Below are 14112 nucleotides of genomic sequence, written 5' to 3'. Positions count from 1 at the left end.
TCTTTCGTTCATACGTCTGCGGAGTCTTCCATGGAGCCCGAAGGGCTCGTACAGCAACAGCATAGAGGCGAGAGAATCACAGTGTCTCCGTCTAAATCTGCAGCCCACCAAGCTCTCGCACAAGCCGGCGCGCATGTCAGACCTCTCCAGCAGGTCCACGCGCACATTGTCATCTCCGGGTCGCATCGCAGCCGAGCCCTCCTCACCAAGCTCCTCACTTTGGCCTGTGCCGCCGGCTCCATTATCTACACTCGCCAGCTCTTCCTCTGCGTCCCTAACCCAGATTCCTTCCTCTTCAATTCCCTCATCAAAGGCTCCTCCAAGTATGGTTTTTCCCTCGACGCCATCCTCTTCTATCGCCGCATGGTTCTCGCTGGCATCTCGAAGTCGAATTACACCTTTACCTCTGTGATTAAGGCGTGTGCGGATTCCACGGCCCTGAGATGCGGCAGAGCGATTCATACCCACGTTTTGGCTTCTGGGTATGGTTTGGATTCATTTGTCCAGGCTGCTCTCGTCACGTTTTATGCAAAATCTGATGATTTGGTTAGTGCCCGGAAAGTGTTTGATAGGATGCCGAAGAGAACTGTCGTAGCTTGGAATTCGATGATTTCTGGCTATGAGCAAAATGGGTTTGCACGGGAAGCTGTTGGTTTGTTCAAGGGTATGCAGAAACTGGGTGCTGAACCTGATTCTGCGACATTTGTTAGCGTATTGTCTGCATGTTCTCAGTTGGGAGCCCTTGAGTTGGGTTGTTGGATTCACGAGCACATTGTGAGTCAAAGTTTTGATGTAAACGTAGTTCTTGGGACTTCGTTGATCAATATGTACTCAAGATGTGGAAACGTAAAAAAAGCGCGAGAGGTGTTCGATTCCATGAAAGATCGAAATGTCATTGCTTGGACGGCAATGATTTCCGGATATGGGATGCATGGCCATGGCGTTCAAGCCGTCGAGCTTTTCCATCAAATGAGAGCTCAAGGAGCACCTCCAAATGATGTCACATTCGTCGTTGTCCTTTCAGCGTGTGCTCATGCAGGGCTTGTCCATGAGGGACGTTGGGCAATCACAAGCATGAAGCGAGATTACGGATTAATGCCAACGGAGGAGCACCATGTTTGCCTTGTTGATATGTTTGGGCGTGCTGGATTGCTCAACGAAGCATTTCGATACATCAGAGAACAGATCCCTGGGGAGCCTGCACCTGCAGTATGGACTGCGATGCTGGGAGCATGCAAAATGCACAAGAATTTTGATCTTGGAGTGCAAGTTGCTGAGCGCCTCTTATCTGTAGAACCTGAGAATCCAGGCCATTATGTTCTGCTTTCGAATATATACGCCTTGGCGGGTCGGATGGATAGAGTGGAAATGGTAAGAAATATGATGATCCAAAGAGGTTTGAGGAAGCAAGTTGGTTATAGTACAATAGAGGCTGGAAAGAAGACTTATCTATTTAGCATGGGTGACAAGTCTCACCCTGAAACAAGGGAAATCTATAGTTACTTGGATGAGTTGATGCAGAGGAGCAGGGAAGCAGGGTATGTTCCGGCGCCAGAGTGGGTGATGCATGAATTGGAAGAAGAGGAGAGGGAGTATGCCCTAAGATACCACAGTGAGAAGCTTGCGGTAGCATTTGGACTGCTGAGAACTAGTACTGGGACGATTATTAGGATAGTGAAGAACCTTAGGATCTGTGAGGACTGCCATTTGGCGATTAAGTTCATCTCCGTGGTTGCAGATAGAGAGATTATTGTTCGAGATAAGCATCGTTTCCATCATTTTAAAGATGGTTCTTGTTCTTGTATGGATTACTGGTGACTTGACTAACAAAGTAAGTATTCTCATTGGATAATAATTATCGAGAATCTATATCAGTTTTCATTCCGTGGACCCTTTATCTCTGGCTAAATTTTCTCATCAATACCTTAAATTTGGATTTGTATTGGATTTGGATAATTTGTAATACAAAATTGTATTAAAATTTATTTAAATCCATCCAATTCCAAATTTAAGGTCTGAAATTTATGTTTCCAAATATAACATTAATTTTTTTATGGTTCTAAACTTAATTGGTGTTCAAGGCTTCAAACAGTTGTTATAGTTAAAAAATATGTTTTTTAATATTTTATTTATTGTAACTTTTATCACAGCCGTTGGATCGTCTTTGAATCCAACGGTTGTGTGGTGTCATATATATGTTTGTAAGTTATAGGAAAAAGAGGGTATTGCTTGTCATTTTGTGCAAGGAGAATTAAAGGAGCCTTTTTCTCTAGGAAGATTTTTTCTTCACTGGTTTGACAGGTGAAGGGGTGTACAGGGAATCTAGGATCGGGTAGTGTCTGATAAGATCTTATACTACCATCATTTCATAGTGAATTTTTCTCCAGGTGCATGCTCCGTGGACGTAGACAATTTTGTCGAACCACGTAAAATTTCTCATCTACATTTTTTCTGTGAATGTTCTTTGTGCTATTTATTTTGTTGATCGAAAGAATAAAATCGCTGCACGTTAACAAGTGGTATCAGAGTACAGTTTCGATTGGGTGCAGATCTGATAGATCAGGTTAGATCGAAAGAAATTTTTTGGATAGTTTTTCTGCGAGAGTGCGCAAGATCAGAGCAATTCGTTCATATCAGATTGAGGCACACGAATTCAGATCAGGTGCTGGAAAATTATTTTGGAATTTTTTCAATTGAAGGATGATCATTTTTCAATTGAAGGTGTGAAAAAAAAAATTCAAAAGGAAAAAAAAAAATTTCGCGGATGAAGAACATGATGCACAGTACCAAAATTAGGTGACAGATCCGGATTCAGAATCGGGTCGGGTACGGAACGCAACGGGTTGACACGCGGGTCAATAGGTTGGGTTACGGGTCAAATCCAAGTAGAACCTGCCGGGTCAAGGTGCGAGTCAACATCTGGGTCGGCTAGAACACATGCGGGTCACATGTGCAGTGGATCAGGGATCCAAGTCGAGTGGAACGGGTCAGGTCGAGGCGTAGATCCTCCTCGTGGAGCACTAACGTCACGTTGACGTCATGATGATGTCATTCTAATAGGTGTTGACGTCAAAGGAGAGAGAAATTTTTTTAAAAAAAAATGGCGAGTACTTCGATGACCAAGTTTGAGGTGGAGCCCTTTAATGGAAAAAATAATTTCAGTTTGTAGCAGAGTACTATGAAGGATGTGTTGGTCTAACAGGGATTGATTAAAACATTGAATGGGAAAGACAAGAAGCCAAAGACCATGTTAGATGATCAGTGGGAGGAGTTGGAAATGAAAGCGGTAAGTTCCATCGCTTAAGTTTAGCTCCAGAAATTAAATATAGTGTGTTGAATTAAACATCACCAGCTGAGTTTTGGAAAAAAAAATGGAGAATATTTATATGTCCAAGTCCTTAATTAATAGACTGTATTTAAAGAAACAGTTGTATCAGTTGAGGATGACTGAGGGCACAGAAGTCAGAGACCACCTCAATTATTTCAATAAAGTAATCACGCAGTTGTTGAGTATTGAGGTAAAAATTGAGGAGGAAAATAAAGCACTGATTCTATTGTATTCGCTTACCAGTTCACTTGATACTTTGAAAATCACACTACTACTAGGTAAGGAGACTCTTACAGTTGATGAGGTGACTACTACTATTCTGGAGAGTGAGAATTTTCACAAACCAGATTATCCAGGACATGGAGAAGGGTTGGTGGCTAAGGGTGAGTCTAGCCAACAGCGGGGCAGGAGTTCTAGCAGGGGTAATTGGAATCGAGGGAAATCTCAATCCAAGTCCAGGGGTAAGAATGGGAACTAGAGGTACGGTTGTTTTTATTGTGGGAAAACGGGCATATGAAGAAGGACTGTCTAAGGAGGAAAAGAGATTTAGAGAAAAAGAACAGGAAGAAGACTGAGCAGACTACTGTAGTGGAGAGCAGTTTATCAGTTTTTGATGGGAATCTTTTAGTTGTTACTACAGGTTCCGGTTTCTTAGCCGATACCTGGACTTTGGATTCAGCGTGCTCATATCATATGTGTCCATATGAGGACTAGTTGGACTCCTATGAACCAATTTTTAGGGGGGGGGGGGACGGTGTTGATGGGTAATGATGCTTCTTGTGGTATTTTTGGTATTGAAATAATCAGAATCAGGATGTTTGATGGTGTGGTTAGAACCATTAGGGATGTGAAGCATGTTCCAAATTTGAAAAAGAATATGATTTCCTTGGGCTCTTTGGACAGTAATGGTTTCTCTTTTTTAGTTAGGGATGGTGTGCTGAAAGTGGCTAGAGGTTCATTGGTAGTAATGAAGGGTCATCTGAGGAACAATTTGTACACTTTGGTGGGTAGCACAGTGACAGGTGGAGCTGCAGCTAGTACCTCTCTAGATACAAATACAGATGATACTACTCTATGGCATATGAGGCCGGGTCACATTAGTAAGTGTGGTTTGCAGGAGCTGCACAGGCAGAACTTACTGGGAGGTAATTCTTGTTGTAAGCTTAAGTTCTGTAAATACTGTTTGTTTGGAAAACAACGCACTGTGAGTTTCAAAACAGGAAAACAAACGAGCAAGGAGGTGTTGAAGTACATTCATTCAGATGTATGGGGTCCAGTATAGGTACAGTCTCACAGTAGTGCTATTTATTTTGTCTCATTTATTGATTACTTTTCCAGGAAAGTCTTGTGTGTATTTTCTGAAGCATAGGAGTGAGGTATTTCGTAAGTTCAGGGAATGGAAAACTCAGGTAGAGAAACAAACAGGGAAACATATGAAATTTCTGAGATCTGACAATGGACTGGGGTATAAAAATAGTCAGTTAATTGACTTTTATAAGGAAAAGGGGATCACTAGGCACTATACTGTTCCACATGTGACTCGTTCTGAGTTTTGCTTCCAAGTGCAGAAGTGTCAAGTTGTATCAAGGATGAGTCCAGGATCGTATTCCACAGGGACCATTGAGTATTAGAGTATTTAATGAAAGTATAGTGAAATCCTGTTGCTATAAAATGTGGTTTGAAAATCTTTTTGGTTTTTTATGATTTTTGAAAACAGTAAACAGAGTGGAAAATGCTTGAGTAAACTATCAAAATGAGACTGAAATTTTATCAATTTTCCAAAAATATAAATCTAATAATGCAGCCAAAACTAAACGGATTAACTGAAATAATTTACCAAACACTTGGGTTACAGGTTCAACGTCTTTTTGCTTCCACTGGTTACTAATTCCCTAGGTCGCACTCTTCTTGTTAATCAAATCAAGGTATTATATGAAATTTTATAACTAATGTAGTGATCCTAAAAAATTAAAAAAATTTAAAAAAAATTAAAAAAATTTATTTAAAAAATTAAAATTAAAATTTTAAAAATATTTAATTAATTAATTATTTATTATTAATTAAATAATATAATATAATTATAATATAATGTTATAATAATATATGTTATATGGATAAAGGTGAAGCAAATCAATCCTGAGATTTCAATCTCAGGATTGACATAGAGAGCTGCAGTCCCACCTCTACGCAGTTTCATTTCTCTGTTCACTCCTACGCTCCTCTCTCCCACTCTCCTCCATCTCGTCTCCGTTATTTGGTCGATGAAAAATCTGAAAATACCGTTGGACTTTACTCGCCACCACTGATATTTCTACTAGAGCGGATATGTCGTAGGAGCGGCGTAAGCATATCTCCTGGGGTAAGATCAAATCTCAAACTTACCTCAATTTCTCTTAAATTATAAGTCCCATTAATGAACGAAAATTGTCAGGAGACTCGTGGGGAGATTTTCTACAATCTAGTTAGAGCGAGTTTTCGAATTGGAGCTCCGGGGTACCAATCCTAAATCGGGGGTAAGTTTGATAATTTTGAATTTTATTCGGCTATTTAGGGTATTCAGAACTTAGGGGAATTTCAGGGAAGGTTGCTCCAGGATTTGTGACAAATAATATAGTGAAATTTGAATTTCAGGATTCAAGGGTTTTTGAACACCTGGGGCGTAGGCCAGGGTGTTATCGGGCTTTTTCAAGAATCAGGTAAAGGGATTAAGTTAAGTAATTTTATGAAATTTGAATCTAAAAATTGTTATGTTTATGTAAATATAAATATTTGTTTATTTATTTAATTATTTATTTATTCATTTGGGAATTTAAAGGCTATTTTGAAAACCAATCGTTCGAAATGAATTTTACAAACCTAAGACATATGGTATGGTAGTTTTGAATAAAATGAACGGTGAATAGTTTGTTTATTTATATGGATATGTTAAAATGTGGAAAATTGTGTGGCAGATGACTTAATTTGTATGGATTATTCTATATCTGGATTTGAGATTTTGAAATACTGAATTGTTTGAGAAATACTGAAATTGTTGAGAAATACTGAAAATGCTTATGAAAATACTGGAATTGTTTATGAAATGCAGGTGTTTGAATTAACGGCTAATGGCCGGGTGTTATTTGATTGGCCAAGGGCCAGGATTATTATTTGATGGCCGATGACCGAGTTTTAATTGATAGCTATATGCCGAATTATATTTTGTAGTCGGGGGCCAAGTGTTTGGAATAACAAGAAATATATATGAATTAATATTTTAAATGGTGATTTCTATTATCTAAATTATCTGATATGCTTTAAGAACCCTGGGGACCAGTGTATTGTGAGCACGGTACTGTTGCTAGTTAGACCATGTGCACCCACACTATCTAGATAGAAGTCTAGGGGGTCCTGCCGACTGCCCGCATGAGGTTGAAGTAAGGGCATCGGACCTGCAGTTTTGTTGTGGATGCCTGCGTATGTGTTTGCAGAGGATGTTGTTTTTTACTTTGTTTGGGCTGATCACCCAGACTTAGTCCAGCCTTCAGGCCGCACAACTCGTGCCATGGGGATGTAAATGGCGTGTTTGTCACAAAGAGTGTCTTATATGCATATCTGTTAATTTATGTAAATATGATTAATTAATAAGATAACTTTGAGGGCTTAATGAGAAAGGTGAGTGCCCTGGTAACAATAATGGTACTAGAGCAGAGGGAAGCTACTTCTATGGGCGGGTAATCTTCCCTATCCTCGGCTAATTTTGTTTGTGAGTGTAAATTAAGAATGTTTTCATAAATGTGTTTATCTATTTAGTGAACTGGTTATTTTCTGTACACTAAATGCATGTTAGTCACACACTGACATTAACTTAGTCTTTCCTTTACCAAGTTGTGCCTCACCCTACTTTAAAAACTGTCTTTTTAGGGAATCCTATAGATCGGGTCTAGTAAGCTAGAGGAGCCAGGCTAGTGGTGTGAATTTTATATAAGTAGTGTGTAGATAGAGATTTTATTTTTGTTTAGTTTTGTGGGATGTAATTATGTGAAAATGGATATATTTGTGTATAAAGATAATTAGAACTTTGGTAATGTAATTTGAGGATTTTATATCTTATTTCCGCTGCGTATGTGTGTTTTATATTTGATGAATAAGTTATCAGGTACACTGACGTCACTAAAGTAGCACTCCGGGCCCACTTGGCTGGTCGGGGGCGTTACAGGTAGTATCAGAGCCTGGGTTTGTTAGGTTCTACAGACTTCGAGGGTTGATAATTACCAGAGTATAGGTTGAGATAAGATAGGGATAGGAGTGGATAGGTTAAGATGAGTTTTAGTCTGGAAGCTTGGAGGCAGAAATTTATTGACGGAATTCTATGATTTTCTAAATCAATCGCGAGTTTCAGAAAACCATGGTAAATCCATCGATGGTTTTGTTTTTAGGTTGAGGGACTTGAACTCAGAAAATTTAGGTTAGAATATTAGGATGAATGGGTATATGTGTGAAGTTAATGTTAGGATGGTGATTTTTACCTCAATGGTTTGTGATAGAATTGGAATATGAATATTATTAAATTAAAACCTGTATATTATATCAATTCAATTATTCCATATTTGCATTAATTATGTTAAAGGTGAAATTTCTAAGTTGGGTTATATCCTATTTACATACTATCAGATAGTGCCATTGTATTATTTGATTTAGGTGCAACCTACTCATTTATGTGTCAGGGATTTGTTAAACTATGTGGGTTAGAGGCTTAACTATTAGAGATAGAGTTAGTAGTGGGCACACCGACAGGGTCGGTGTTAGTATGTAGTAAGGTGATCAGGGATTATCCAGTAGAGATTCAGGGTAGAGATCTGCCTGCTAGTTTGATAGTCCTTGATATGCATGGTTTTGATATTATTCTGGGCATGGACTGGCTAGCATCCAGTTACGCGAGCATTGACTGTCGCAGGAAGGAGGTGGTATTCATACCTCCTGGGGAGCAGGAGTTTGTATTTGTTGGGTCGTGTGTGCGTTCGGCACCACGGATCCTTTTGGCTATCTAGGCAAAGAGGTTACTTTTAGGGGAATGTCAGGGTTACCTTGCAATGGTGAAGGAAGCGCCGAAGGAAGAACTCAAGTTGGAAGATATTCCAGTGATAAGGGAGTTCTCTGATGTTTTTCCAAAGGATTTACCGGGGTTGCCTCTCGATTGGGAGGTGGAATTTGCAATTGATCTGATTCCAGGGACAACACGAATCTCCAAAGCCCCGTACAGAATGTCTCCAGCTGAATTAAAATGAGTTAAAAGAGCAACTACAAAAGCTTCTAGATATGAGGTTTATCAGACTAAGTGTATCACCCTGGGGTGTACCGGTGTTGTTTGTGAAGAAGAAAGACAGGTCGATGAGGATGCACATCGAATACAGAGAGATTAATAAGGTAACAATAAAGAACAAGTATCCATTACCCTGAATTGATGACCTGTTTGATCAGCTTCAAGATATGCAGATTTTCTCTAAAATCAATCTACGATCTGGATATCATCAGGTGAATGTTAGACTAGATGATGTATGGAAAACTACTTTTCAGACTCGGTACGGCCATTATGAGTTCTTGGTTATGTCGTTCGGGTTGACGAATGCTCCAGCGGTATTTATGGATTTGATGAACAGGGTATTCCACGAGTACTTAGACCAGTTTGTTATTGTGTTCATAGATGATATTTTGGTCTATTCGAGGAGCCCTAAGGAGCATGAAGCTTATCTGAGACTAGTACTTCAGGTGCTCAGGGAAAAGAAGTTATTTGCTAAATTTAGGAAATGTGAATTCTGGCTAGAGTAGGTTGCATTTTTGGGTCATGTGGTATCCAAGGAAGGGGTTTCAGTGAATCCGAGCAAAGTAGAGGCTATAGTTGATTGGGCAAGGCCTAAGAACGTGCAGGAAGTCAGAAGTTTTTTAGGTCTTGTTAGATACTACCGCCGATTTGTCGAGGGATTCTCCAGATTATCAGGGTCTTTGACACGACTCACGAGGAAGAATGTGAAGTTTGACTGGACTGACGAGTGCGAGCAGAGCTTCCAGGTGTTGAAGCAGCGTCTAGTCATTGCCCCAGTGTTGACCCTTCCATCAGGTGATGGTGGATTTGTAATTTACAGTGACGCATTACAAAAGGGACTTGGTTGTGTTCTAATGCAGCAAGGGAAAGTCATTGCATATGCGTCTCGCCAGTTGAAAGAGTATGAAAAGAACTATCCTACGCACGACTTGGAGCTTGTAGTAGTTGTGTTTGCATTGAAGATCTGACGACACTACCTCTATGGTGTAAGGTGCGAGATCTTTATTGACCATAAGAGTCTCAAGTACTTCTTCATCCAGAAGGAGTTAAATATGAGGCAGCGCAGATGGCTCGAGTTGATAAAGGATTACAACTGCACCATTAGCTATCACCTAGGAAAGGCGAACGTGGTAGCCAATGCATTAAGCCGAAAATTTGGGGGTACGTTAGCCTTAGCAGTAATGGCTTCTCATCATATCGTGATGGACCTGGAGAGGTTGGGTGTAGAATTGGTAGAAGGGAATCATTAGGTGTGCATTTCTAGTCTAGTGGTTCAACCGACTTTACGGGAGAGAATCAAAACAGCTCAGTTGAAAGATGCAAAGTTGATGGAGATTGTAGAGAAGATGCAGGATGAGCAGCACACAAACTTTAATGTTGCTGAGGATGGAGTTCTCAAATTTCACACTTGATTGTGTGTGCCAGACGATGCAAAGATAAAGAGGACGATTCTAGGGCAAGCTCACCGTTCTCTCTATACTGTTCACCCAAGTAGCACGAAGATGTATAGAGACTTGCGAGAATCATTCTGGTAGAGTAACATGAAGAGGGAAATTGCTAAATTTGTGGGTTAGTGTTTGACATGTCAGCAGGTGAAGGCAGAACACCAGAGGCCAGCAGGACCACTTCAGCCACTGGACATCCCTATGTGGAAGTGGGAGCATATCTCGATGGACTTTGTATTGGGATTGCCTTCAACGTTGCATGGACAGAATGCCATATGGGTAGTAGTTGACAGATTGACAAAGACTGCCCATTTCATTTCGGTTAGAACTAGTTATTCCATGGATAAGCTGGCAGAACTTTATGTTCAGGAGATAGTCAGAATACATGGCATGCCTATGTCCATCGTTTTAGATCGGGATCCGCGGTTCACTTCCCGTTTCTAGAAGAGTTTGCAGGGAGCGTTGGGTTCTCAACTCACTTTTAATATTGCATTTCACCCTCAGACGGATGGACAGTCCGAATAAACCATTCAAATTCTCAAGGATATGCTACGAGCATGTGTGTTAGATTTTAGGGGTAGTTGGATCTGATATCTACCGTTGGTTGAGTTTGTATACAATAATAGTCATCATGCCAGCATTGGAATGACACCATATGAGGCTTTGTATGGTCGCCGGTGCAGATCTCTGTTGTACTGGGATGAAGTAGGTGAGCGGCAAATTTTGGGGCTAGAACTTGTTCAGCAGGCCTCTAAAAAGGTCGAACTTATCAAGGAAAGGATCAAGATAGCCCAAAGTCAGTAGAAGAGTTATGCGGATACTCCCTGATGGGAGCTAGAATTCGAAGTAGGTGATATGATATTTTTTAGGATTGCTCCGATGAAGGGGGTGATGAGGTATGGAAAGAAGGGCAAACTGAGCCCTAGATACATTGGGTCGTTCAAGATTCTTGAAAGGATTGGTTCAGCAGCGTACAGAATAGCATTACCCCTAGTGTTGTCCAAGATACATAACGTGTTCCACGTGTCCGTGTTGAGGAGGTATGTTCCAGACCCCTCACATGTGATAAGTTATGAGTCGTTGGAGATTAGGGATACTCTAGCATACGAGGAGGTACCAGTTCAGATTCTGGATCGAAAAATACAGGAACTACATACTAAAGATATACCGTTAGTGAAGGTTTTCTAGCGGAATCATACAATTGAGGAGGTTTCTTGGGAGTTAGAAACGGAGATACGCCAAAAGTACCTCCAGCTGTTCAGCAAGGACTAGTGTTAGACGGGTAAGGGTATGCTTGTATATGGAGGGATTATAGTAGGTTGCGTAGTTAGTTTTGTATAGTTTTAATTATGGATAGTCTTTGGGAAAATTTATTATGGTTATTGTAATTTCCCAAAGGCAGTATTGTAACCACAGTATTCCTTCGCCATAAGTGATAGTAGTTAATAAACTTGGGACGGGGCTGCTATGTGGGTGGTTACCGACTTTTTTGTAGACATGGATCGTGAGTTAAGAATGTGACTAGTAATAGTTAATAAATTTCAAGGACGAAATTTTTGTTAGAAGAGGAGAATGTAGTGATCTTAAAAAAAATAAAAAATAAAAAAAAATTAATTAAAAATATTATTATTAAAAAATTAAAATTAAAATTAATTAATTATTTATTTATTATTAATTAATTAATATAATATAATTATAATATAATGTTATAATAATATATGTTATATGGATAAAGGTGAAGCACATCAATCCTAAGACTTCAATCTTGGGATTGACACAAAGAGCCGCCGCCCCACCTTTGCGCAATTTCATTTCTCTATTCACTCCTCCGCTCCTCTCTCTCACTCTCCTCCACCTCGTCTTCATTATTCGGCCGATCAAAAATCCGAAAATACCGTTAGACTCTGCTCGCCGCCACCAACATTTCTACTAAAGCGGATATGTTGTAGGAGTGGCGTAGGCATATCTCTTGGGATAAGGTCAAATCTCCAACTTACCTCAATTTCTCTTAAAAGTCCCATTAACGAACAAAAATTTTTAGGAGACTTGTGGGAAGATTCTCTACATTCTAGTCGGAGCGAGTTTTTGAATTGGAGTTCCGGGGTACCAATCCTAAATCGAGGGTAAGTTTGATAATTTAGGATTTTATTCGGTTATTTAGGGTATTCAAAACCTAAGGAAATTTTAGAGAAAGTTGTTTTAAGAATTGTGACGAATAATATAGTGAAATTTGAATTTCAGGATTCAGGGGTTTTTGAACACCTAGGGCGTAGGCCAGGGTGTTGTCAGGCTTTTTCAAGAATCAGGTAAGGAGATTAAGTTAAGTCAGTAATTTTATGAAATTTGAATCTATTAAATTGTTATGTTTATGTAAATATAAATATTTGTTTATTTATTTAATTATTTATTTATTCATTTGGGCATTTAAAGGTTATTTTGAAAACCAACCGTTCGAAATGAATTTTATAAACCTAAGATATATGGTATGGTATTTTTGAATAAAATGAACGGTGAAAAGTTTGTTTATTTATATGGATATGTTAAAATGTGGAAAATTGTATGGCAGATGACTTAATTTGTATGGATTATTCTATATCTGGATTTAAGATTTTGAAATACTGAATTGTTTGAGAAATAGTGAAATTGTTGAGAAATACTGGAAATGCTTGTGAAAATACTGGAATTGTTTATGAAATGCAGGTGTTTGAATTAACGGCTAATGGCCGGGTGTTATTTGATTGGCCAATGGCCAGGATTATTATTTGATGGCCGATGACCGAGTTTTAATTGATGGCTACATGCCGGGTTATATTTTGTGGCCGGGGGCTAAGTGTTTGGAATAATAAGAAATATATATAAATTAATATTTTAAATGGTGATTTCTATTATCTAAATTGCATAATATGCTTTAGGAACCTTGGGGACCAGTATATTGTGAGCACGGTACTATTGCTAGTTAGACCATGTGCACCCACACTATCTGGATAGAAGTGTAGGGGGTCCAGCCGACTGCCTGCGTGAGGTTGAAGTAAAGGCGTCGGACCTACAACTTTGCTGTGGTTGCCTACAGATGTGTTTGTAGAGGATGTTGTTTTTGACTTTGTTTGGGTTGATAACCTAGGCTTAGTCCAGCTTTTGGGCTGCACAACCCATGACATGGGGATGTAAATGGCGTGTTTGTCACAAAGAGTGTCTTATATGCATATCTGTTAATTTATGTGAATATGGTTAATTAATAATATAACTTTGAGGACTTACTGAGAAATGTGAGTGCCCTGGTAACAATAATGGTACTAGAGCAGAGGGAAGCTACTTATATGGATGGGTAATCTTCCCTATCCTCGGCTAATTTTGTGTGTGAGTGTAAATTAAGAATGTTTTCATAAATGTGTTTATCTATTTAGTGAACTGGTTATTTTTTGTACATTAAATGCATGATAGCCACACACTGACAATAACTTAGTCTTTCCCTTACTCAGTTGTGTCTCACCCCTACTTTACAAACTGTCTTTTCAGGGAATCCTATAGATCGGGTCTAGCAGGCTAGAGGAGCGGGGCTAGTGGTGTGAATTTTATGTAGGTAGTGTGTAAATAGATATTTTATTTTTTTTTTAGTTTTGTGGGATGTAATTATGTGAAAATAGATATATTTGTGTATAAAGATAATTAGAACTCTGGTAATATAATTTGAGGATTTTATATTTTATTTTTGATGCCTATGTGTGTTTTATATTTGATGAATAAGGTATCAGGTACACTGACGTCACTAAAGTAGCACTCCGGGACCACATGGCAGGTTGGGGGTGTTGCAACTAAAGCGCGAGTAAATTTGCCACATCCAACCGGAAGAAAATATAAACTCTCATTGAGCATCAACCAAATTTCATATAAAAATTAATTGACGAAAATCTTAGATTAAATCAAGGTTTTGATGTGCCTAACGACAACAACAAAACAAGAAATAAAAGCCAACGATTTATTAACAATACCTTCAATTTTTGGTTTTAGTCAAATAAAAGTTTAACAATAATATGGTAGGA

At 39.1% G+C, this 14112-nt stretch overlaps 1 protein-coding gene across 1 annotated transcript; it reads left to right on the top strand.

Annotated features, from left to right (window-relative positions):
- Nucleotides 1-30: 30 nt before the first annotated feature.
- On the top strand, nucleotides 31-13778 carry LOC131144882 (pentatricopeptide repeat-containing protein At2g33760). Its single transcript, XM_058093810.1, has 2 exons — nucleotides 31-1831; nucleotides 13589-13778. Exon 1 carries the CDS (start codon nucleotides 31-33, stop codon nucleotides 1816-1818), a length of 1788 nt encoding a protein of 595 aa, XP_057949793.1. The 3' UTR covers nucleotides 1819-1831; nucleotides 13589-13778.
- Nucleotides 13779-14112: the final 334 nt, after the last annotated feature.

Source organism: Malania oleifera, chromosome 12 (assembly GCF_029873635.1).
Source record: "Malania oleifera isolate guangnan ecotype guangnan chromosome 12, ASM2987363v1, whole genome shotgun sequence".
In the NCBI taxonomy this organism is placed as follows: domain Eukaryota; kingdom Viridiplantae; phylum Streptophyta; class Magnoliopsida; order Santalales; family Ximeniaceae; genus Malania; species Malania oleifera.
Note: the sequence above shows the minus strand (reverse complement) of the source record. Positions and strands in the feature narration are given on the sequence as shown.